The sequence below is a fragment of the Protopterus annectens genome, chromosome 4.part1 (genome assembly GCF_019279795.1).
Source record: "Protopterus annectens isolate FY-2018-M chromosome 4.part1, PAN1.0, whole genome shotgun sequence".
Taxonomy (NCBI): domain Eukaryota; kingdom Metazoa; phylum Chordata; order Ceratodontiformes; family Protopteridae; genus Protopterus; species Protopterus annectens.
In genome coordinates this window covers 306,853,213-306,879,694 of record NC_056734.1, presented here as the reverse complement: position 1 = coordinate 306,879,694, position 26,482 = coordinate 306,853,213, and the positions used below count along the sequence as shown (strand labels likewise).

General features: G+C 38.3%; 1 protein-coding gene across 8 annotated transcripts in view; it reads right to left on the bottom strand.

Moving 5' to 3' along the window:
* LOC122800839 (uncharacterized threonine-rich GPI-anchored glycoprotein PJ4664.02-like) overlaps positions 1-26,482 on the bottom strand; it is a 662,067-nt gene that overhangs the window by 342,011 nt on the left and 293,574 nt on the right. For 7 of the 8 annotated variants that reach the window (XM_044070146.1, XM_044070147.1, XM_044070150.1 and 4 more), the window contains 3 exons: positions 23,219-23,284; positions 14,865-14,933; positions 1,245-1,310 (listed from right to left, as the gene is read on the bottom strand). In XM_044070146.1, coding sequence (XP_043926081.1) covers positions 1,245-1,310; positions 14,865-14,933; positions 23,219-23,284 — 201 coding nt within the window. The remainder of the gene's footprint in view (positions 1-1,244; positions 1,311-14,864; positions 14,934-23,218; positions 23,285-26,482) is intronic. The other variant, XM_044070149.1, reaches the window with a different exon arrangement.

Sequence of the window (26,482 nt, the reverse complement as noted above, 5' to 3'; positions counted from 1 at the left end):
GGGAATATTCTGTAATTAAAATCATAAACATCCCTGGCACTTTTAAACTTTAGGAGATATTCTGTTATTGAAATAATACACATCCCTGTTACTTTTAAAGTTTTGGGAGATATTCTGTAGTTAAAATAATATACAGTCCTTGTACCTTTAAAGGTTTAGGAGATATTCTGTAATTAAAATAATATAAATCTCTGTTACCTTTAATGGTTTAAGTGTTATTCTGTAATTAAAATAATACATATTCCTAGAACTTTTAAACATTTAGTAGATATTCTGTAATTAAAATAATACAGATCCCTTGTTCTTTTAAAGGTTTTCCAGTTCATTCCGAGACATGCATATTCTCTTGCACATGCAAACACACACACACACACACACACACACACACACACACACACACACACACACACACACACACACACACACACACACACTAAGCTGTTTATCTTTTTAGGGGTGAAATTCCTAATCGTTGATGTTGATCTTTCAGCTAGACTCGTGATGTAACTTCTTTCATGTGGCTAGGAACATACATGATATGGACAGCATTGTCTGCTCCAATAACGGATGCTGCTCAATTTGTTACACATCTGATTTCAAAATGAATGGACATCACAGAAACCACATGGCTTTTCACTTTTCTATACTGCCAAAAACTTTTGAGAGCCACTCTTGTAATGAGCCATGATTGAAGGTTAAAATAATTTTTGTCTCTGATGTCCCAGAAGGTGTGTACTCACAGATGTGTGCATTTGTGTGTGTGCTGACATGTTAACTTATGTTACTTCCAGGATTATTTGAGTACAAATATTACTGTCAATCTTCATTGACAGTTTTCGAAAATTATTCCTCTAAGTATCAGCTTTGGATGAATTGGTGACGACACTATTGTGTAGAGTGTGAAAATGTAAAGACGCAAATAAGAAACATAACTTGTAGAACATTTTTTTTTTTATTTTGCAACTGGAAATCGGTGTATAGCCTAACTGTACCATCAAAGTATTAGCTATTCAGTTCCATGCTTTCATTGTAATTAAAAAATATCCTCTGAATAGCTATATGATGATTTTATCATTCACATCATTAAGAAATATTATCAGTTTATTTAATTAAAGGAGGATATCAGAGACTGTACTCATTTAATGGAGTTGATTTTTTGCCTCCTATGTTGCTTTCATAAATAGCAGACATGTTTCAGCTTGAGCAAACAAAACGAAAATAGAGTGAAAATAAAAGACATTCACCTCGTTCTGATGTTGTGTGTAATGATACATCTTCTGTAGAGGATGGCAGATTTGCAGTTGTTCTATCTGAAAAAGAAAACTTGTTACATTAATTCAATAAAGTTCAAAATGCAGTTTTGACTCAAATGCTGGTGACAGTAAGCTTTGTTACCTACAGTGTCAGTGTCCACCTCATATTATTTATTTTTTTTCTTGAGGGCCACTCATTTTACTTTCCTTACTATCATTCACCAACAAACCATTACCTTGATGCTGAATAACAGCTTCGATTGTATTCTTATTGAAACATTGATAACCTCTTACTTAGATTTATATTCTTCTATAATGTGTGTAGAAGGGAAAAGTTGAGTGTGAATGCATACTAGGTTCACAGATAAGTAGTAGGCTAGCTGTCTTTCTGGACCATTATAAGCCTAATTAATTTCCCTTGGTGGGAATCAAATTCTGTACTTCTCATTTGTGAGGTAAACACTTAACCATTATGCCAACTCATATTTATCATAAGATTGAGGGATTGCAAATATACGATACTCTGAACAACCTGAAAATGAATACTTCACAGCAGAAGAAACATGGCTTTAAAAAAATGTGGAAATAATCCTCCTTTTCCTTTCCTTGTTTCTGATTTATGTCACTGGATAGTCCAAATAATCGTCTCCTAACTATTCCAATGTTTGTACATGTACCGTCATTTCCTGTCAGCTATTTGCTTCTAAGCAAATCTTCTGCAAAGTCTAAATTAGACAAAAGTGAAGTATTGAGATTCTGAAGTTTATTGCAAAAAATACACCCTTTTGTGTTAGTAACTAACAATGGGCAAGTATATCCACAGTAAATATATTTAAAATAGGCATTTAAGTTGTAAGATCACTCATCCATGTGGCTAGTCATTATTGTTCAACAACTAATAAGACAAAAATCATTATTTATGTCATTCTGTGTCAGCTACTGCAAACACAAGGGCAAATATGGCTGCTATTCATAAAAGTAGCATAGTGCCTTAGTTAATAAAGACAGGCATGGAACAGATGATTTGGAGACACATGTGCCCATGCAGGGATAAGAACAGAGCTGTAAACACTGCATGACAATATCTTCTTAAATTATAAACAAATGAGTATGTCAGTGCAAATTACAAATGGTGGCATGCAATGTAGAGGAGTTATTCTGCGAAACATAAAACAGGCACACAGTGCAGTGGCTAAGACCTGTTTTCAGAAACAGGTACTGGTGAGGTACAGTCCATGTAACAGCAGCTATAGCTATAGCTGGACAACACATTAGTTGCAGTTGTTGACGTCAGTGCCCATGATGCAGCATGCTATGGATCTCTTTGCTAATGCAGACAGTACCAGAACTGCCTAAACTACAACCACCTGAAGGGTACTTTGTCCAGTAACATGGCTGGTGCCCTTGCACCAGGCGTCATGTGAAATGAAGCTGAATGGGTTCATTTTTAGCAGGCTATACTGAGGGACAGATGGAATCATATTAATTACAGCGTTGGCAGGACCAAAGTGTGGATGCTTCAGGCTATTCATATCACTCCTTCAAGATAAATGAGGCCACTGATTTGAGGAATGCAAGACCCCAAGTTGAAGTCATTAAATGAACACTGAGGTGCAGGTTAAGGACTTTCATAGTGTGACTACTTATGTCCAACAAAAAGATATGTGAGCATATGTATGTATATGTGGGTGTAAATATACTATAATGTATCTAAAAAAAGTTAGACGTGTGTCTGTGTGTATTTATATACACACACAGGCACACACACATATATAGAGATAGACAGATAGATAGATAGATAGATAGATAGATAGATAGATAGATAGATAGATAGATAGATAGATAGATAGATAGATAGATAGATAGATAGATAGATAGATAGATAGATAGATAGACAGACAGACAAATAGACGGATAGATAGATAGATAGATAGATAGATAGATAGATAGATAGATAGATAGATAGATAGATAGATAGATAGATACAAAGTTATACTGATGTATGGGCTGATAATACTCTCTTTCATCCCCACAGTTCCTCAAAGTATTTTCCAGATCAGGCACTCCCAATCACATTGTGAAGCCAAAGATGGTTAATCTGCCCCTGTGGATCCCAGCTGGGTTTAAATGTTTTAGAATGGAAAGTCCATTTGCACAGACAAAGAGTAATGCAGTGTCTTGAATGTAGCAAGACTTTGGACAACATAGGGTGAAGGTAATTTATTTGCAGGGTACTGACCTTATTTTAGTGAAAAAGAAAAAAAAAAGAGTATAATAGGCATGATACTGAGGGATCTGTTAAAAGTTAAAATCATCTGCGGAGCAGCACATCTTATTTTATTTAAGATATTATACAGATCAGTCTGGTGGCAGGTGGTCATCATCTCCACCAAGGAGAGGACCAGAAAATGTATCAAAAGGAAGATCACAAGCACAGCCCCAAAACTTTGCTTGCTGGTACTGAGGCATGTAGGGTTCTCTACTAGTTCAATGAAAATTCATTTCAGCTTTTTTGGTGCACTTACATCGAACATGCTGTTCATTGTTCATACTGAGATCTCATTACAGTGAAGATCAGAAAATTTGCCATTTCCTCACTGTAGTGCAATCTTGGAGTTGGTATATATAATTAGTGGGGGGGTGGGGGTGGGAGGTGCAGCCCACACAAGAGCAGAATTCAATGAATGGCACTTCCAATGAAATGCTGTTCGTTGAAGTGACTTTTGGCTGATTTAATAAAGACCTACATGTAGACCTGAGGGACAAAGAGTCAGACTGATGCCTCCCCATCTTTTGGTTCCTCCTATGGGTCATCCCCTCCCTGGACTCCACATGGAGGGGTGGCCATTTGGATGACTTGACAGTATTCATATAACTGGATTAATGGGGTGGGGGCTGAACTGTTAGTGTTGTGGCCATTTTGAGTAAGCACAAATATTTGGGCCCTCTGGTAAAGTTGCAGTTCAAGATGAATGGGCATCATTTCACCTGATTGCATATCATAGGTGGCTGGTGGTGCCTCAGTTCTCAAACTGGTTTGGAGTCACTAAAAAGGGGGTGGTACAGAATTTATGCAAAGTAATAGTAACTACACAGGCTGGAATCTGAGGTATAATTTATAATTGTAAGCATTTGCTGTCTGCTGTGTTGTTAATTGATGAATATGCCTTACTTGTAGCTTAAATTGTGTTGGCTCATGATCTCCAAAATTGTTGTGGTCATAAGGCTCATGTTTGGATTAATGATCATTTTCTAACAGCAAAACAAGTTGTTTACCATCAAGACTGACCGAGCAGTGAGGGAAGGCAAATGGGGGAGTGTCTGACATAGAAAGTGGCAGAAAAAAAGAAGAAGAACATGCTGAATGGTTTGTAGAAAGGTACATGTGAATGGCGTGATAGGATAGTGAACAGCACCCTTCCATCTTTCACTCTGAAGGTTGGAAAGTTATTTGGGGAGGAATTTACTTCTCGCTTTTGAGTACCCCAATGGGTCATCTTCTCCCAGGACCACATATCGGAGTGGATATCAAGTTAACTTGGCAGTATTGATGTCACTAAAGCAAGGGAGTTGGGACTGTTGTTTTGGTGGTGGTGCCATGCTGAACAAACTCATGTATGTGGCTGATCTGACAAATTTTCTCACCATGGTAAACAGGTATCACATCACCTAGTTGTCTGCTGGCAGTGCCTGCTGGTCTGCAGGCTCCAAAGCAGATTTGTTATCAGTGAAAATGGGTGGCACAGAATCTAGACAGAAGAAGTGTAACTAGGTAGGCAGAAAGCTCTGGTATAATTTGAAGACTGAAACATTTGTTCTTTTGTGTTTTTTAGGAGTCAGCATTAATTACTGAACTATAAATTGATTTGCCTTACCTGCTGAAATAATAAAATAAACTGATCATATCACCTACAATTCCACTTCATACATGAGTCATTTGGCCAGTTATGACATATATGATGGCACTTCCAGTTGATGGAGGTGATGATATAAGTGGTATATGGCAACACAGCACTCATGAAAACTTTCATTTCATTGTGTCTATACTACAGGTTTATGAAGAATAAACAGAAGATTGTTGTCATATCCATAGTGACAGACTGTGTAAGGATAACATACCTGCAGATTCATCCCAAGCACTCAAGCATGTCTAAAACAAGATGGGAGAAATGACAGTTCTGGGTACCCTGGGTTACTGGCCAAAACACTGTATGCATATATCTGAGACTGTGTACATGTCAAAGCCAACTGCTGCAGTAGACACAGAAGAAGCATATGTGGGTTGTTATGTATGAGATGTGTCTCACTTTCTGTGGGTGCTGTGCGCTCTGTATGTACAAAATAGCAGCCTCTACAACTATGGCTGCCCATATGCCCTTCTGGAGAGGCACCCCTCCACACAGGGTAACACAGACAGTGCTACTGCATCATTTCATGTTGACATATGTATGTTAGCATCACTGCCAGATCTAGATGCTGGACTGATGCTTTACGCACCGTTTTTCTATTTCTGCTGACATCTTTGAATGCATATCATATACAAATCCATAGTGAATTGAATGATATTTGTGAATGTAGTTCCCCAGTGGCATGCAGAGAAAGGATATACATGAATCAAGCATGTTTGGCTCACACAAACTTTAATGCAGAGCAAGCTCTCACTGCAGACTGAGGGTACCTTTTATGAGAAATGTGCTTACTGCCAACCTACTTAGCCTAAACTCACTGCATGTGTAGCAACAGTACATAACAACTTAAGTTAGGTTTTATTAGTGTATTGTCTCACTCCCAGATGCACGGCTACAGTGGGCTAAACATCACCAATGCCCAGGCTACTACAGAATTGAGTTTTGGTCCATTACCTCTAGGAATGGAGATAAAAAGAATTTTTCAACCTCTCTTAAACACTTGGATAAAGTTGGGCAACCAATATTGTTGTCCTGTCCTTAACTAGCCTTGGCATATCTCTCTTCAATCAATGCGACCTAAGAAAGAAACCTATTGTACTACCTCACAGTGCTGCAGATGTCACACAGAAGCTCCATCAGACCTGAGCCTTGTCTGCTGGTCTGATCCATCCCTCCCCATGAAGTGTGTGCAATGAAGATCTAACTACCTACAGAATAACATTCTTCACCCCCTTTTTTGAGTTTTTGTAGCCTCAACCTTACCCCTCTGGGTGTTAAAGTAAAAAAGGTATAGAGACAGGATACAGTTATGAACATATATATGAGTACTGGAATGAATGTATAGCTCTCCTCTGAATGTGTCTGATTTTTGCACCCAGACCACAACTGTAGTTCCTTCACAACAATGGAGAATAACATGACTGACAAATCCTTTACCAAACTCAACTTTCCCTATATACAACAGTATGAGTATATGTACCACTCTGCTGTTGGGGCAGTGATATAATCTCCAGCTCATCTTTGAAAAGGAGGTCTATAAGTAGTATACAGCAAACAGGTAATAGGTAAAAATTAGGAAACTCTGTAGTTGTTTCTAATGCTACTTCCTGTGAGCACGTTAGTGCAACTGCCCAAAGCAATTATCAACCATGAATAATACAGTTGTCATTCAGCCACTCCACTGTGAGAACAGGAGTACAACTGCCCAAGGTACATATGAACCATGAATAATACAGCTGTCATTTAGTAACAACGCTGTGAGCAGGGGAGTACAAATGTCCAAGGTACATATGAACCATGAATAATACAGCTGTCATTTAGTAACAGCACTGTGAGCACAGGAGTACAACTGTGCAAGGTGCATATGAACCATGAATAATACCGCTGTCATTTAGTAACAACACTGTGAGCACAGGAGTACAACTGTCCAAGGTACATATGAACCATGAATAACACAGCTGTTATTTAGTAACAACACTGTGAGCACAGGAGTACAACTGTCCAAGGTACATATGAACCATGAATAATACAGCTGTTATTTGGTAACAACACTGTGAGCACAGGAGTACAACTGTCCAAGGTACATATGAACCATGAAAAATACAGCTGTCATTTAGTAACAACACTGTGAGCACAGGAGTACAACTGTCCAAGGTACATATGAACAATAAATAATACAGCTGTCATTTAGTAACAACACTGTGAGCACAGAAGTACAACTGTCCAAGGTACATATGAACCATGACTAATACAGCTGTCATTTACTAACAACACTGAGAGCACAGGAGAACAATTGTCCAAGGTACACATGAACCATGAATAATACAGCTGTCGTTTAGTAACAACACTGTGAGCACAGGAGTACAACTGTCCAAGTTACATATGAACTATGAATAATACAGCTGTCATTTAGTAACAACACTGTGAGCAGAGGAGTACAACTGTCCAAGTTACTTATCAACCATGAATAATACAGCTGTCATTCAGCCACTCCACTGTGAGCACAGGAGTACAACTGTCCAAGGTTCATATGAACCATGAATAAAACAGCTGTCATTTAGTAACTACACTGTGAGCACAGGAGTACAACTGTCCAAGGTACATATGAACCATGAATAATACAGCTGTTATTTAATATCAACATTGTGAACACATGAGTACAACTGTCCAAGGTGCATATGCACCATGAATAATACAGCTGTTATTTAGTAACAACACTGTGAGCACAGGAGTACAGCTGTCCAAGGTACATATGAACCATGAATAATACAGCTGTCATTTAGTAACAACACTGTGAGTGCAGGAGTACAACTGTTCAAGTTACTTATCAAACATGAATAATACAGCTGTCATTCAGACACTCCACTGTGAGCACAGGAGTACAACTGTCCAAGGTACATATGAACCATGAATAACAGAGCTGTCATTTAGTAACAACACTGTGAGCACAGGAGTACAACTGTCCAAGTTACGTATGATTCATGAATAATACAACTGGCATTTAGTAACAACACTGTGAGCACAGGAGTACAACTGTCCAAGGTACATATGAACCATGAATAATACAGCTGTCATTTAGTAACAACACTGTAAGCACAGGAGTACAAATGTCCAAGGTACATATGAACCATGAATAATACAGCTGTCATTTAGTAACAACACTGTGAGCACAGAAGTACAACTGTCTCAGGTACATGAGAACCATGAATAATACAGCTGTCATTTAGTAACAACACTGTGAGCACAGGAGTACAACTGTCTGAGTTACTTATCAAGCATGAAAAATACAGCTGTCATTCAGCCACTCCACTGTGAACACAGGAGTACAACTGTCCAAGGTACATATGAACCATGAATAACACAGCTGTTATTTAGTACCAACACTGTGAGCACAGGAGTACAACTGTCCAAGGTACATATGAACCATGAATAATACAGCTGTCATTTAGTAACAACACTGTGAGAACAGGAGTACAACTGTCCAAGGTACTTATGAACCATGAATAATACAGCTGTTATTTAGTAACAACACTGTGAGCACAGGAGTACAACTGTCCAAGGTACATATGAACCATGAATAATACAGCTGCCATTTAGAAACAACACTGTGAGCACAGGAGTACAACTGTCTGAGTTACTTATAAACCATGAATAATACAGCTGTTATTCAGCCACTCCACTGTGAGCACAGGAGTACAACTGTCCAAGGTACATATGAACCATGAATAACACAGCTGTCATTTAGTAACAACACTGTGAGCACAGGAGTACAACTGTCCAAGGTACATATGAACCATGAATAATACAGCTGTCATTTAGTAACAACACTGTGAGCACAGAAGTACAACTGTACCAGGTACATATGAACCATGAATAATACAGCTGTCAATTAGTAACAACACTGTGAGCACGGGAGTACAACTGTCTGAGTTACTTAACAAACATGAATAATACAGCTGTCATTCAGCCACTCCACTCTGAGCACAGGAGTACAACTGTCCAAGGTACATATGAGCCATGAATAACACAGCTGTTATTTAGTACCAACACTGTGAGCACAGGAGTACAACTGTCCAAGGAACATATGAACCATGACTAATACAGCTGTCATTTAGTAACAACACTGTGAGCACAGGAGTAGAACTGTCCAATGTACAAATGAAGCATGAATAATACAGCTGTCATTTAGTAACAGCACTGTGAGCGCAGGAGTACAACTGTCCGAGTTACTTATCAACCATGAATAATACAGCTGTCATTCAGCCACTCCACTGTGAGCACAGGAGTACAACTGTCCAAAGTACATATGAACCATGAATAACACAGCTATTATTTAGTAACAACACTGTGAGCACAGGAGTACAACTGTCCAAGGTAGATATGAACCATGAATAATACAGCTGTCATTTAGTATCAACACTGTGAGCACAAGAGTACAACTGTCCAAGGTACATATGAACCATGAATAATACAGCTGTTATTTAGTAACAACACTGTTAGCACAGGAGTACAGCTGTCCAAGGTACATATGAACCATGAATAATACAGCTGTCATTTAGTAACAACACTGTGAGCACAGGAGTACAACTGTCCCAAGGTACATATGAACCATGAATAATACAGCTGTCATTTAGTATCAACACTGTGAACACAGGAGTACAACTGTCCAAGGTACATATGAACCATGAATAATACAGCTGTCATTTAGTAACAACACTGTGAGCACAGGAGTACAGCTGTCCAAGGTACATATGAACCATGAATAATACAGCTGTCATTTAGTACCAACACTGTGATCACAGGAGTACAACTGTTCGAGTTACTTATCAGACATGAATAATACAGCTGTCATTCAGATACTCCACTGGGACCACAGAAGTTGAACTGTCCAAGGTACATATGAACCATGAATAATACAGCTGTCATTTAGTAATAACACTGTGAGCACAGGAGTACAACTGTCCGAGTTACGTATCAACCATGAATAATACAGCTTGTCATTCAGCCACTCCACTGTGAGCACAGGAGTACAACTGTCCAAGGTACATATGAACCATAAATAATACAGCTGTCATTTAGTAACAACACTGTGAGCACAGGAGTGCAACTGTCCAAGGTACATATGAACCATGAATAATACAGCTGTCATTTACTAACAACACTGTGAGCACAGGAGTACAACTGTCTGAGCTAATTATCCACCATGAATAATACAGCTGTCATTCAGCCACTCCACTGTGAGCACAGGCGTACAACTGTTCAAATTACGTATGAATCATGAATAATACAGCTGTCATTTAGTAACAACACTGTGAGCACAGGAGTACAACTGTCCAAGGTACATATGAACCATGAATAATACAGCTGTCATTTAGTAACAAGACTGTGAGCACAGGAGTACAACTGTCCAAGGTACATATGAACCATGAATAATACAGCTGTCATTTAGTAACAACACTGTGAGCACAGGAGTACAACTGTCCCAGGTACATATCAACCATGAATAATACAGCTGTCATTTAGTAACAAAACTATGAGCATGGGAGTACAACTGTCTGAGTTACTTATTAAGCATGGATAATACAGCTGACATTCAGCCACTCCACTGAGAGCACAGGAGTACAACTGTCCAAGGTACATATGAACCATGAATAACACAGCTATTATTTAGTAACAGCACTGTGAGCACAGGAGTACAACTGTCCAAGGTACATATGAACCATGAATAATACAGCTGCCATTTAGTAACAACACTGTGAAAACAGGAGTACAACTGTCCAAGGTACATATGAACCATGAATAATACAGCTGTCATTTAGTAACAACACTGTGAGCACAGGAGTACAAATGTCCAAGGTACATATGAACCATGAATAATACAGCTGTCATTTAGTAACAACACTGTGAGCACAGGAGTACAACTGTCCAAGGTACATATGAACCATGACTAATACAGCTGCCATTTAGTAACAACACTGTGAGCACAGCAGTACAACTGTCCAATGTACACATGAACCATGAATTATACAGCTGTCATTTAGTAACAACACTGTGAGCACAGGAGTAGAACTGTCCAGGGTACATATGAAACATGAATAATACAGCTGTCATATAGTAACAACACTGTGAGCACAGGAGTACAACTGTCCAAGTTACTTATCAACCATGAATAATACAGCTGTCATTCAGCTACTCCACTGTGAGCACAGGAGTACATCTGTCCAAGGTACATATGAACCATGAATAACACAGCTGTCATTTAGTAACAACACTGTGAGCACAGGACTACAACTCTCCAAGGTACATTTGAACCATGAATAATACAGCTGTCATTTAGTATCAACACTGTGAATACAGGAGTTCAACTGTCCAAGGTACATATGAACCATGAATAATACAGCTGTCATTTAATAACAACACTGTGAGCACAGGAGTACAGCTGTCCAAGGTACATATGAACCATGAATAATATAGCTGTCATTTAGTAACAACACTGTGAGCACAGGAGTTCAACTGTTCAAGTTACTTATCAAACATGAATAATACAACTGTCATTCAGACACTCCACTGTGAGCACAGGAGTACAACTGTCCAAGGGACATATGAGCCATGAATAATACAGCTGTCATTTAGTAACAACACTGTGAGCACAGGTGTACAACTGTCTGAGTTACTTATCAACCATGAATAATACAGCTTGTCATTCAGACACTCCACTGTGAGCACATGAGTACAACTGTCCAAGGTACATATGAACCATAAATAATACAGCTGTCATTTAGTAACAACACTGTGAGCTCAGGAGTGCAACTGTCCAAGGTACATATGAACCATGAATAATGCAGCTGTCATTTAGTAACAACACTGTGAGCACAGAAGTACAACTGTCTGAGCTAATTATCCAACATGAATATTACAGCAGTCATTCAGCCACTCCACTGTGAGCACAGGAGTACAACTGTCCAAGGTACATATGAACTATGAATAATACAGCTGTCATTTTGTAACAACACAGTGAGCACAGGAGTACAACTGTCCAAGGTACATATGAACCATGAATAATACAGCTGTCATTTAGTAACAACACTCTGAGCACAGGAGTACAACTGTCCAAGGTACATATGAACCATGAATAATACAGCTGTCATTTAGTAACAACACTTGGAGCACAGGAATACAACTGTCCAAGGTACATATGAACCATGAATAATATCGATGTCATTTAGTAACAACACTGTGAGCACAGGAGTACAACTGTCCGAGTTACTTATCAACCATGAATAATACAGCTGTCATTCAGACACTCCACTGTGAGCACAGGAGTACAACTGCCCAAGGTACATATGAACCATGAATAATACAGCTGTCATTTAGTACCAACACTGTGAGCACAGGAGTACAACTGTCCAAGGTACATATGAACCATGAATAATACAGCTGTCATTTAGTAACAACACTGTGAGCACAGGAGTACAACTGTCCGAGTTACTTATCAACCATGAATAATACAGCTGTCATTCAGCCACTGCACTGTGAGCACAGGAGTACAGCTGTCCAAGGTACATATGAACATGAATAATACAGTTGTCATTTAGTAACAACACTGTGAGCACAGGAGTACAACTGTCCAAGGTACATATGAACCATGAATAACACAGCTGTCATTTAGTAACAACACTGTGAGCACAGGAGTACAACTGTCCAAGGTACATATGAACCATGAATAATACAGCTGTCATTTAGTAACAACACTCTGAGCACAGGAGTACAACTGTCCAAGGTTCATATGAACCATGAATAATACAGCTGTCATTTAGTAACAACACTGTGAACACAGGAGTACAACTGTCCAAGGTACATATGAACCATGAATAATACAGCTGTCATTTAGTAACAACACTGTGAGCACAGGAGTACAACTGTCCAAGGTACATATGAACCATGAATAATACAGCTGTCATTTAGTAACAACACTGTGAGCACAGTAGTACAACTGCCCAAGGTTCATATGAACCATGAATAATACAGCTGTTATTTAGTAACAACACTGTGAGTGCAGGAGTACAACTGTCCGAGTTACTTATCAACCATGAATAATACAGCTGTCATTCAGACACTCCACTGTGAGCACAGGAGTACAACTGTCCAAGGTACATATGAACCAGAAATAATACAGCTGTCATTTAGTAACAACACTGTGAGCACAGGAGTACAACTGTCCAAGGTACATATGAACCATGAATAACACAGCTGTCATTTAGTAACAACACTATGAGCACAGGAGTACAACTGTCCAAGGTACATATGAACCATGAATAATACAGATGTCATTCAGTCACTCCACTGTGAGCACAGTAGTACAACTGTCCAAGTTACTTATCAACCATGAATAATACAGCTGTCATTCAGTCACTGCACTATGAGCACAGGAGTAAAACTGTCCGAGTTAGTTATCAACCATGAATAATGCTGCTGTCATTCAGAAATTCTGCTGTTAAAACATTTATCCAAGTAGCATTGCAATGCTGCATGAAGTAAAGTTGAAATGGTGCTACCCCAGCAAGCAACACTAATTCAAACCATTTAATTAATTCAAATTATGGCTTTCAGCAGTGATATCTCTACATTACTATCTAGCTTCTCTGTTCACATTTCCATACAGGCTCTTTATGATGCTCATGTATATAGCCTTTCAGATATGTGCCCTGTACAACTGTGAACACTATATTATTTGCACCCTATGATTCACGAACAGGTGTTGCTGCATACATATCCACTATATCGATACTCCACAGGAATAAAGAAGAGACTGTGTCTGTTTCTAAAGCTATCAAACAGTCGGATGTATGAAGAAAGACAAGGTTTTCTTGTTTCTGCATTGCAAGGGCTACAGGGAGTTCCTACTTATTTGGTATGATGGTCCCTCTACTGCCCAATGTAATACTGATGCATAGGGACACATTACACACACACACACACACACACACACACACACACACACACACACACACACACACACACACACACACAGACACACACACACACACATGCACACACACACACGTTCAGTGCTTTGATGCTTCAGCAATAATAGGTCAGCTCTCGTCACAGACAGCCATGGGCATTCAGCATAGAATTACCTGTGTTCAATTGTCACTGCTCTCCTTCAACGTAGCGAGGTAGAATATGAACTATAGTTTCATTACCATGCTCTTTCAATCCATCACTTCGACAGTGCAATTTACATTAAATGTGCCCACAAACTGTGTCATTTACAAGTGTAGTTATATAGCAAGACTGCTACTAGCAACAATATACTACCACAGTGCCCTCTGTATCACTTCTTACTAATGCACTGAGCAATCCTGATAGATACATAACTTTGTAGTGTGCTACATCTATCAAAATACCTCCCATATGTGACTTTGTTACATGACCAAAATTAATTTGCAAGCTAACAATCATGAGAATAAAATAAGCATTTCTGTTTGATAAACATTTTATTTATTACGTAACTGGCTTCAGCAGAATATATTATTTTTATTATTAGCTATGTTTTTTGCTAAGAAACATTATAAGTGCATTTTAACTGGGAACATTTAGGTGAAACACTATTTCATAACCCACAATTCATTGTCTAGTAAACCATGAACATAAGCAGCAAAATAGCAACCTGTAATATATACAACATAAAGGCACTTACCTGTTGTTGATCCTGTATATGGTGAGCTTTCCTTTGTGGACGACATCACACTTCTTGCTGTTGAGACACCTAGAAAAGAATAGATATTTGTAAGTATTCTTGTTGTGCCACTGACATATGCTTTGTTTTACTTCATTTATATAAATATAATAGAACAACACTCATGACTTACAATTTAACAGTGGTGATTTAAAGTGATGAACCATCGCTAGCATGTCAACTTACTGCCTCAAGATAATAATAATAGTAAAACTACTACTAATAATAACAATAAAATGAATAATAATAATTATAATAACACAGAACAATATTTTCTTCAGTCTGCTTAATCGTATTTAATTGTCAGTATACGGACATATTTTTGAAAGCATGATGTGTTTGTGTACTTTTAATAGTAAAGCAAAATAATGATTAGACAATTGTTAATTTTATATCATCTGTTTTCTCATCTTAGTTCATAGTAGCTGAAACAGTAGGGATTTATAGAAGTGGGAGAAAATATATGACTGCTGGCAAGGAAAATGCCCTCAGTAATGAAGAAGACAGACATGTTTGCCACATTTCTATGTACAAGTAACATTTCTGCCCAAGATGAGTGCCAAGCAATGCTGAGTCATCTTTCTATACATTTCATCTGATTATCTGATGCAGTTCAACATACATTCATGTTCTTACAGGCTGCACAGATCACCACGTCTGTTACACTGATGCCATATGCATTTGCATTTTTTTCTTTACAAAATTTGTACAAAAGAAAGAAGTTAGGAGGTTGGATCGACTATAGTAAGTGATTTATTCTACTATATTCTTGAATGTTGATCAAAGGAAAGATTGCATAAATAGCAGGAGAAATGTCTACTTGTTTCATTATGCTGTACTTTTGAAAACTCTCTCCATGCAATTATTATAATAATTGCATAATAATTATTATTGTCATTATTATTATTATCATCATCGTCATCATCATTTCAAGTACTATGTACTAGTAGATCTGTTATGTTGTTGGTTTGTATTAAGTTAATGTTAGGTATATTATTCTTGTCATCTCACTGTGGATGTATGAAAGACCTGGACATTTTTTGAAAACTGATCTATACTGTTCCTTTTATTTCATCTATTTTAATCAATTGAGCAGATCTAAGGCAAAGGTCAACACATGCCAACCTGTAGGAGACAGAATACAATGATAGGCCATTCAGCCTTTCCATGTAAGACTTGCTTTTTTGTACTCTGCAATTTTTTGGTAAAAAACCTCTGTGGTCTCTTCACTTGTTGCAGGTGTCTAGTGAGGTACATCCAAAAGGATGATTGTATTCAATTCTTGGTCTGATGAGGACTGAGTATAGTGGAATTATAACATCTTTAGATCCAGATGTGATGCCTTTACTTATAAGATGTGCCACATAGAAGGATTTCCTTACTACTGTGTATATGTGGTGGTTAAAGTTCAGGTTGCTATCAACCTGAGTACTCAGATCATGTACCACTGGGTCTACACTTATGCGGTGCTATCTATAATGTTATTAGCAGGGATGTCAGCTTTCCCTAAGGGAAGAATAATGCATTTTTTTTTTTGCATTTAACTTTAATCCTTGGCTTTGACACAAATCAATTGTCTGGAGTATAATAACATCATTAGGGTACTCAATGATTACTCCCAATTACAATCGGCAGTGAACTTGGTCAGCCACAGGTTGTCCAAGTTTGCCTGGACTTTTGAGAAATAAATTCCGAACAGTAACGAGCCATCATAGAACCCTGCAGTACACTACTGGTGACTGGTGTTTTGTTAGAAATGCAATTATTTATTTATTTATTTACATTTGTTGACCAGGAGAGTCTGACTGGGCACAGGTCTGTTTTCAGCGGAGGCCCGGGGAGAAAAGCTCCACATTACTTACATTATATAGTTAAAAACATAGCATTTAAATTATAGACATTAGTGGTGCTGCGTTAGCGTTGTCGCCTCACAGTTAGATGTTGCCCGTTCGATTCTCAGTTAGAGCGTCTTCTGTGTGAATGGGCATTCCTTCGTTGAAGGTTGTGCGTTAGGCCCGGCAAGCCAGCACATAAAAATCTACTGCCAATCATTAGAGGACCGGAGTTCCACTGTGGTGACCCCTAACCGGGAAAAGCCAAAAAAAACAAACAAAGTCCAGCTGAGGACGTAAGACAAGAATAAAACATAGATGTAAAACAGCTGTAGAACACAGTACAATTTTAAAATATCGTGACATATACTAAACATGGTTACAAATGTAGTTGAGATTCATCATTGAACAATTGATACAATCTGTTTTTGAGGTACATAACAACCATTAGCAGTTGTCACACACTTTTACAGTATGTGACCTGTCCTTGAGCTAGTTGGCTACCCATCTAGTTATGTAGGGGTTAATTCCCAAATGGGAGAGTTTCTCTATAGTACCTGATTGGGAGATTGTTTCAAATGCCTTGGCTAGGTCAAGATAGGCAGCATGCACCGTATTTCCCCTCATCCAGGACCTTGGTGACTTTTTTGAAGACGTCAACCATGTTTAACAGGCATGATCTACCTTTAACAAATCCAAATTGGAATGGGTCCAAAGTCTGGAGATTACCTATGTCCTTCTTAATAAGATCCATAATGATTGCTTTCATGGCCTTGCAGACGAGGCTATTTATTTATTTATTTATTTATTTGCAGTTGGTTTACCAGGATAGTCCATTGGGCCATTTGAACCCGTTTTCAATGGAGTCCTGGGGAGAAAAGCTCCAATAGCACTCTAGGTTACAATAGTTTAAAGATTATATTTATACAAAGGTTGCAGTTTTGAACAAGACCTTTACAATTAATACAGCAAACATTGCAAGTAATACACACTAGTGATGAGGTTGGAGTTAAAACTGACTGGCAATGGAACATTGCATTGTACAGCAGAGAGGCATTTCTTCTTAGGAACATACAGTTCATAGTTACAGTCTGATTCATTGTTTACAAATCGCATATAAGTAGCAGCAGTCTGATGCAATATTTACAACTAGCATATAAGTACTGGAATAAAAGTATATGGAGAGATGAATAGAAGGAGAAAGTTTTAGATGAGAATAAGATCGAGAGAGAAGTGAGAAAGAGAGAAAGAAGGAATCTAAGGCCTTGAATGAGGTGAAAAAGGGGTTTGTTTCCCATAGAATGAATGGAACAGGAGTTTGATATAATTTGTTATGTGGGGAGAGAGCAGGAGCATTCCCATTGGGATATTAGGTGTGAGTGAAGAGATTTTTTAAAAGGGTAATGGTTAGAAGTGGTACGAATGGAAGGTGGTAGGGAGTTCCAGAGACGTGCTAAACCATAAGATAGAAGATTTTTGCCTGGTGGACGGGATGGTTTGTGCACTTCTATTAGATTTTGATTATTGGACCTTAGTACTCGATTAGGAAGGTACATCTTAAAGGTAGAAGAGAGTGAAGGACAGAGGGTGGGGTTAAAAATGAGCTTATGTACAAGAGTTAGTTGTGTATCGATGAGTTGATTTGGTAGTTCTAGCCATTTTAGTTTTTGGAGAGAAGGGCAGTGATGGGAGGACGACTTTTGGCTGGTATTCAAATTTGGCAATTTTGTTGTAGCAGGAGGAAAGTTGAGATTTAAGAGAGGATTGTAGGTTAGTGAGAAGAGGAGTTCTGTAGAGAAGGGAGGGGATAAGAAAGGAAGTAGAGTGAGTTACTTTAGTGGCAGAGGTAAGGTAGTTATTTTGTCGGTAGAGCATGCCTAGTTTTTGATGGGTGTTTTTGATGTTTAGTTGTAAGTGGGAATGGAATTTAAGCTGGTTGTCAATTTGGACCCCAAGTAATTTGGTCTCTGATACCAGTTCCAGAGGTATATTGTTTTGGCTAGTGATAGTGAAGGAGTTAAAGTTGAATGAGGTAGTTTTAGAGGGAGTAAATACCGTTAGTTTGGTTTTAGAGGCATTTAATACAAGGTGGTTTCTTTTCATCCATTGCTCAGTGGTTGAAAAAGCTTCTTGAAAGTTTTAGGAGTACAGGGGTAGATGTGGCAGAGCAGATGATAGTTGAATCATCTGCATATTGGATGATATTTGAGAAAGGAATAGAGTTCTGGAAATAATTTATAAATATATTAAAAAGAAGGGGACCTGATATGGATCCTTGGGGGACTCCGGTTGGGGTATTAAGAAATGAGGAGGTGGCCTTTTTCCATTTTACTGCTTGATATCGGTTAGATAAGTAGCTGGAGCTATTCAAGCTTATGGGCCTATAATTCCCAGGGTCAGTTGATGGTCTGCCTTTGTGCAGAGGGATTACTGTTGCTATCCTCCATTCTACAAGAACATAGCTGGTGTGCAGGCTGTGGTTAAACAAGGATCCAAGTAGTCTTGCTAGATCATGTTTTAAGTTGTTTAAAAGGCAACCTGGGATGTTGGATGGTCCGATTGATGCCATGTTTTGGCCTTGGAGAGAACCAAGATGACCTGCTCTCTTGAGATAATAGGCTTTGCAATGTTAGCAGATATAGGGCATGACTGGAGGGGAAAGGGGGGTGAAGTTTTCTCCAAATCCCTCAGGTAGCAGGTCAGTTATTACATCCAGTTGAGTATAGGCAGTGCATGTCCAGTTCAGTGCATAGCTGGGTATTCCCTTTTAGATTTTGGACATAGTTAATGAATGCTGTATGACTATCCTTAGCTACAGTGCCTATTTTTGCTTTCTAATTAGCTTTGGAGGATTTCTAATTTGTTTGTTTAAGCTAAAGAGGGATTTCTTCCTCTGCTGAGCCAGTTCCCTCTTGTTCTCGGATATTAGTTTCTTTCTCTTGTTGTATAGCCTGTTTATACTGGGGTTCATCCAGGGTGGGTTGCTTTTCAGCAAGACTTTGTTTTAATCCAGTCAAGTAGAACAGATTCTATACAACTGCTTTAGTGGTTATACAGGGGGTGTACACCTTTGCATAAGAGTCTGCAGTATCTGCATTTAAGGCAGCTTTGAAACTTCTTATGCCATCACTTAGTAGGAATTGGTTTGTCTTTGAAAAATTCTTAAGCATTTTTGAGCTTGATAGGGTAGATGGTCTTATAATTACATCAAACTAGACTGATTTATGGTTCAATTTTGCCAGGGAGGACATCATACAGATGGGGGAGCACAATGCTTCAGGACATTTGAGCCTGTTGTGCACGTGCTGACTAGCTGTTCCAGAGCATTTGCATTGATAAAGTCCAAGAACCTCTGTGCCAGCATGTTTGTGTTTGTGGATGTTTCCCAGCTGATGGTAGGATAATTAAAATCACCCATGGGTAAGGTGTAGAGCTGTGTGACAAGTGACTCAATTAAATCCAGGTATTTGATACGCTTTTCCTGTTTCATGGTTGGGGACCTACAGCTAGCAATTGTGTTGCAGGGGGCTTTGACTATAGTTAATTAGAGATGGAGTAGCTTAAGAAAGTCATACTGTTTGACCAGGTGACCTTACCCTTAATGAAGATGGATACACCTCCCACTCAGTTTGTGGTCTGAATGTACAGAAGGCATTGTAGCCCTCCAAGGTCAGAGTGCTTTCTGTGCCTTTGAACCATGTGACTGCACTGATGTCAGCATCTGGCAAAGTGAGGAGGGCTTACATAGAGTGCAGTTTCTTGTTTAGACTCTTAAAATTAAGCAGCAGTACCCTGAGTTTATCTAGAGAGGAGTTTGTTATGTTGGGAGGTTGGTTATTTTGACACTGCCTAAAAAAGCATAATAGGGGTGCCTAATGCCTTTGCTAGTATCAAAAAGCCTAGAGGAGACAGGTGCAAACCATCTCTGTCAAAGCAGCATGGCCTGTGCACCATGGCCTCCCAGGATGACAGATCTTGGAGCCACTTGGGCTGACACCAAAAGCTAAGCCAATTGTTAAAGTAAATATTTTTTTTGTTTGTATCATGGAGTCATGTTTGGAGAAGGTAGAATGCTGCTAAAGGCTATGCTTATACCTGCTGTGACACACAATATGAAGGCTCAGTCATATTTCTCTTTATATAGTCACGTGAAGCACATCTCAAGTCATTCACCCTCATATGGACTATGATGGAGTCATACTGTTACTTGCAGTTGAGTCACTTGATGGATCCTGGCACCTCACAGGCAATTAACCATAACCCGCTTCTTATCCAGCCTGGTAAGTGGAAATCCTTATTTCTCGCAATGGAGTCACCTATGGCTAATAAATTAGATTTTGTGGTGTTACAACTTATGGGCTTATTTTTTTGAGACATTGGTGTGTGTGTGTTATTATGTGTTGTGTTTTTTTTTCTTGCATTGTTATATGTGTAAGTGGTTTCCATTTGGGAGACCTCTGATCTTTTGGTAAGTTACTAGTGAGTACCTCCGCATATGTGGGTTTATATGTTGTGTTCTTATTTAGTGTGGGAAGTGTGTGTGTGTGTGTGTGTGCTGACAACTTGCTTGTCATTCAATTTGTTCTTTTGTGAGAGCCTTGCCTCCAATTTCATAGTGTAACTACATCTGTCACATAAAATATTTGTTTATTCCTCATGTAACTGGCTGTCAGTATACTTGTAACAATTGCTACATTGCTTCAGGATGCCGATGTCTATCATGCTGGCCCGAGAAATGTTGGGAAACTGCCCGTCTATGATAGCAGGTCCTTTCTGTATGTTTTATTAAGAAAGGGGATGAGGTAATATGACAGGGCTGTGCTGGTAGCACCAAGACTACAAGACAGACCTATACTTTGTGTATGCTAAGCTTGATCAATAAGACAACTCTGCACAGTGTGCAACTGAGTTGCTCCTAGAACAACAGAAAAGCTTGGGAGGGTTTCACTGACAGCTGTTTAAAGAAAAACTGAGCTTTTAGGCTTTTACATGTATTCAGGATACTGTCAAGTGCTGTTGAGTGAAGAGAAGCACCACACAAATGCAAGGTTTAAATACAAGCAAAGAGATACTACTTTTATGCTAAGTACCAATCAGGAAAGCACCCAATAAGCCCTTCACCAGCAATCCACAACTGAGGCATGTTAGACCAGCACATTTCTTCTATAGACAAAAAATATAGGTTTACTTTCCTCACCCAGAAGGGAATCACCAACAATGCATTAGTTTTGATGTATATGTGGGAGGAAAACAGAGTACCTGGTTTAAAAAATGAGACTAAGCTGTTTTCATTTTTAGCCCTGAAATTCCTAATGATTGATACTTCAGCTAACCTCATGATATAACTCCTTTTGTCCTTTCATGTGGCTATGAACATACATGATGTGGACAAGACTGTCTGCTCCAGTAGCAGAACTCCCGCTGCTCAGTCTGTTATAACATCTGATTCTGAACTGAGTGCACATCACAATGTTTCACATTACAAGAAATACAACAAGGTGAGTTCTCCCATCTCTGAACTGCTAGAATCTTTTGAGAGACACTCTTGTAAAGAGCCACAATTGAAGGTTAAAATGATTTCTGTCTCTGATGTCCTAGAAGGTGTATCCTCAAAGATGTGTGAGAGTTTTTACACATGCATCTGTAAATGTAACTCTTTGTGAAGGAAAACATGCTGATCACTACAGACAGAATAGCAGCCATTTGCTTAACTTTATAAAATGTCAGCCTGTTAACAATGTTACTTCCATGACTGCTTGAGTACAAATACAGTTAATTTTCATTTACTGTTTTGTATATTTATTCCACTAGGTATCAGCTTTGGATGATTTTGTAAGGACAGTATTGTGTACAGTGTGAAAGTGTTGAGAAGCAAATATACAACACAATTTGTAGAACATTTTTTTTCTTATTTGGTAACTCAAATTTGTGTATATTCTGACTTTGGCATCAGTTAAAGTATTAGCTATTCAATTTCATTTGTTCCTTTTAATTAAAATAGATCCTCTGAATGCTGTATGTTGACTTTGCTATCGATATTACATGTTCAATTAATTAAGGAAGAATATCAGAGACCACACTCAAGCTACGGTGGTGCAGCGGTAGTGTTGTTGCCTCACAGCAAGAGGTTCTCCCATTCGATTCTCGGCTGGAGTGCCTTCTGTGTAGAGTCTGCATGTCCTTCCCTCTGGCGTGTGGCATTTGAAAGACATGCGCGAATGGGCGTGCCTTCGTTGAAAGTTGGGTGTCGAGCTGGCACCTCTGCACCTTGAAAATCTACTGCCAATCATTAGCGGACCAGAGTTCCACTGTGGTGACCCCTAACTGTGAAAAGCCGAAGGAACAACATCAGAGACCACACTCATTTAGCAAACAGATGAATTTTTGCCTTTTACATACCTTTTATATTTCTTTCATATATAACAGAGATGTTTCAGCTTGAGCAAACAAAATGATAAAGGAGTGAAATTAAAAGACATTCACCTGTTTCTGATGCTGTGTGTAATGATACATCTTCAGGAGAGGATGCCAGCATTGCAGTTGTTCTATCTATAGAAGAAAACTTGTTATATCAGTTCAATAAAGTTCAAAATGTAGCTTGACTAAAATGCTGGTGACAGTAAGTTTTGTTTTCTGCAGCGTCTGTATCCATCTCATTTTCATTTTTTCTTGAGGCTCACTGTTTTGAAATAGTGTATTATAACAAAATAATACCTATTTTATTTTCCTTAGGCTTTTAATTGCTGACCTTACTACCCTGGCATAGTCAGTGATTTATTCAAGAGACAAATGTTGCCCCCCGACTCCGTGGGTATTCCCTTAAATATCTCTACTCAGGAAGATATCAAGACTAACTTCCTAGCAACAGATGTAGCACTATGCTCTCAAAGAGGAATAGCAAACCTGTATAACTGCACTGACCCAAGCAAACAAAATGGACTGAAACCTTTTGCTGAAAACTGGAGGATCAAAAACCCTCATAGCAATATATTCAAATGGTGTCTTTGTACTAGGCATTGGAGTTATGTAAGGGGCAGCCTTCTGGCATTTAGAGCATCTGGCACAGATGTTCTCAACTGCTCGCATTACCTTGCTAGCATCCATGCTGTAGTCTTGTCCATTCCTAGATGTCTTTCTTGTAAATGATTCTTTACAACCTTATCACTAGACTTCTGAAAGGTTTGAGCATAGATAACTCATGCACTTCTTTTCTGTCTATGCTCACTCTGCATAATAATTTTACAACTGAAAGTAAGGGTAAGAAATTAAAACATTTTGTTCAGTTTTGTTTTCCTAGCTATATTTCCCCACTAAAAGTATAATCTTCCCATTGTTTATATATATATATGTGTGTGTGTGTGTGTGTGTGTGTGTGTGTGTGTGTGTGTGTGTGTGTGTATGTGTGTGTGTGTGTGTGTGTGTGTGTGTGTATTACTAACTTGGAGCTCAGACAACTTAGGAGTTTCTTCAGGTACAATTTATGATGATTTAGAAGGTGCTGCTTCCTTTTCTGCCGATACACTGGGGTAACAGTAGCTAACTCTTCTTCAAATAAAGGCAACTCATAACAGTAATTTTTAGTGTCAGTTGCTATGCCTACCTTATTATTATTATTATTATTTTTTATTTCTGTTAAGACTCATATACATAGGACTCTCTTTTGATTCCTGTAAATTGACTCATTGGAAACATTATTACACCTCTGTTCTAGATCATACTGTCTCTATTGTCTTTCTCTTCTTTATGTTGCCCTCCTTTTGACTCAGTTGTTTTAACCACCAACCTTTCAAGTTCTCCTTTTTTTTTCTAGTGTGTTCTCTTTCTGCTAAATATTTATCTTCAGTTTTACTTTTTTCCTTACTTACAGATACCTATTGCCTAGAGTTGCGCTTTATTTGAGGTTTCTGGTTTGTATGGCAGAAATGGGTTTGGAACCTTGGGCTTTGGTTACATTAGTGTTTACTTGATTACTGCTAAAGTCCTTATTCTTATTAATCACCTACTTCCTGCAACTCTGCATTTATGATTTGTTTTGTTTAGCTTATCACAAAGTGTACAGTTCAGCTAAGAATATATATTTTCAGTAACTGCTTGATATTCTGAGACTCTTTATTTTTAGCCCTAGAACAGCCAGTCTGAATGTTTAAAACTCTGGACTTATATAATAACTCTGTAACTGCCATCTCTCAGATTATTCCCTGTCCTCTGAAGTGTGTGATCTCAAAGTTGGTATATGGATTTCAGGGCAGTTATGGGGATCTCTCCCCATATTGGGAGGATTGTCACCAGCAAAAAAAAAAAAAAAACAAGTTTAAAGTACAGTGATGTTCAACATTTGTTGTTCTTCTGTACTTTCTGAATTTTTTCATAATTTTCTCACTTATAATTATCAGAATTAGAACAGAGAGCTGTATGTTGTTATAATGACCATGGACTGTGGAAAGCACCCCTTAGTAAGTGACTCCTCTTCTCTTCTCTTAATTATTTCTACTCCCTATTTTGCAGCTTTTCCAGTTTGCTATGGTACTTCTACTCCAGGATTTTAACAGTTTTAGGCTGCAATCTTTTATGATGTAGCTGCCTTTCATCTACTGAGACTACTCCAACATAATTTTTTTTGTTGATGTATCTCTTTAAACAGTGTAGATTAATCCTCTCTATATATCTTTAGCCACATGCTTGACAATTTTGATATTTGTTGGACTTAGACACTCTTATGAAAGTGTTTGTGGGTTGTTTCTTCCCATTTTCAAGAGTCAATACAAGTCGTATTATTGGCTTATTTACTTGGTGTTTCGCTTCTACACAATTAAAAGGGGTCTCGCCAAACTATTATCATCTTCCCATAAACTACACAAATCGGTAAGTAAGGAACATTTTTCCTATCACTATACCTTGTGTTAAATTGAGGAGTACAGCAACAGGAAGATGTAACTAAATAATGCAACAGTGCTTCCTATCTCCATAAATAAAGACCACTTCAATTGTTCTCATACTAAGGGACTTGTTTTTACATACATATTGTTCATTTATAAGTATAATCTATACTGCCTGAGTCTGGAGTTCTTACAGCTCTCCACAATCAAGTGACAGAACTTAATCAATTGTGCAATGACATAAAAGTATAAGGCAAAATCAATTACTCTGACATACAATCTATTGCATTTGAAAAATGTAATATTGTTATTAGCAATTTGCATTCCATTCAGTAATCACTTTTGTGAAGGTAAAGCATTAGTATGAGTGCAAATCCAGCTACGTAACACCTTTTTCACATTTAAGACAGAGTGTGTCTACTAGAGTATTACGTATGCTTTATCATACATTTAGAATGCTTAGTTTTAAGCATATTTTTATTGTATAACAATTTCTCTACCTTTTTTAATTTCTCCAAGTCTTTTGGATTTCTGTTACCATGATGGGAATGGACCCCATTCCTAAGTCAAAGTACGATTAAGGTTTATGAAATTTGTATTGTTTCAATCTTTGATGTCAGCCAGAAGTGCTCTTTGCATCACCCATAATGTGCCCAGTAATGCCTCCTTCTCCAAATTATATGGAGTTACATGTACTGGTAACATATCTAAATACAACTGTACATTCTTTTTTATAAGACCCGTTGATCCAACTACCATTGAAACTGTCTGGGAATCTTTCTTCCACATTGCTCTCATTTCTGCCTGCAAATCCTGATATTTTATGACTTTGTGTCTCTCTGCACACAAGACAGTGTGGCAATTTCAATCA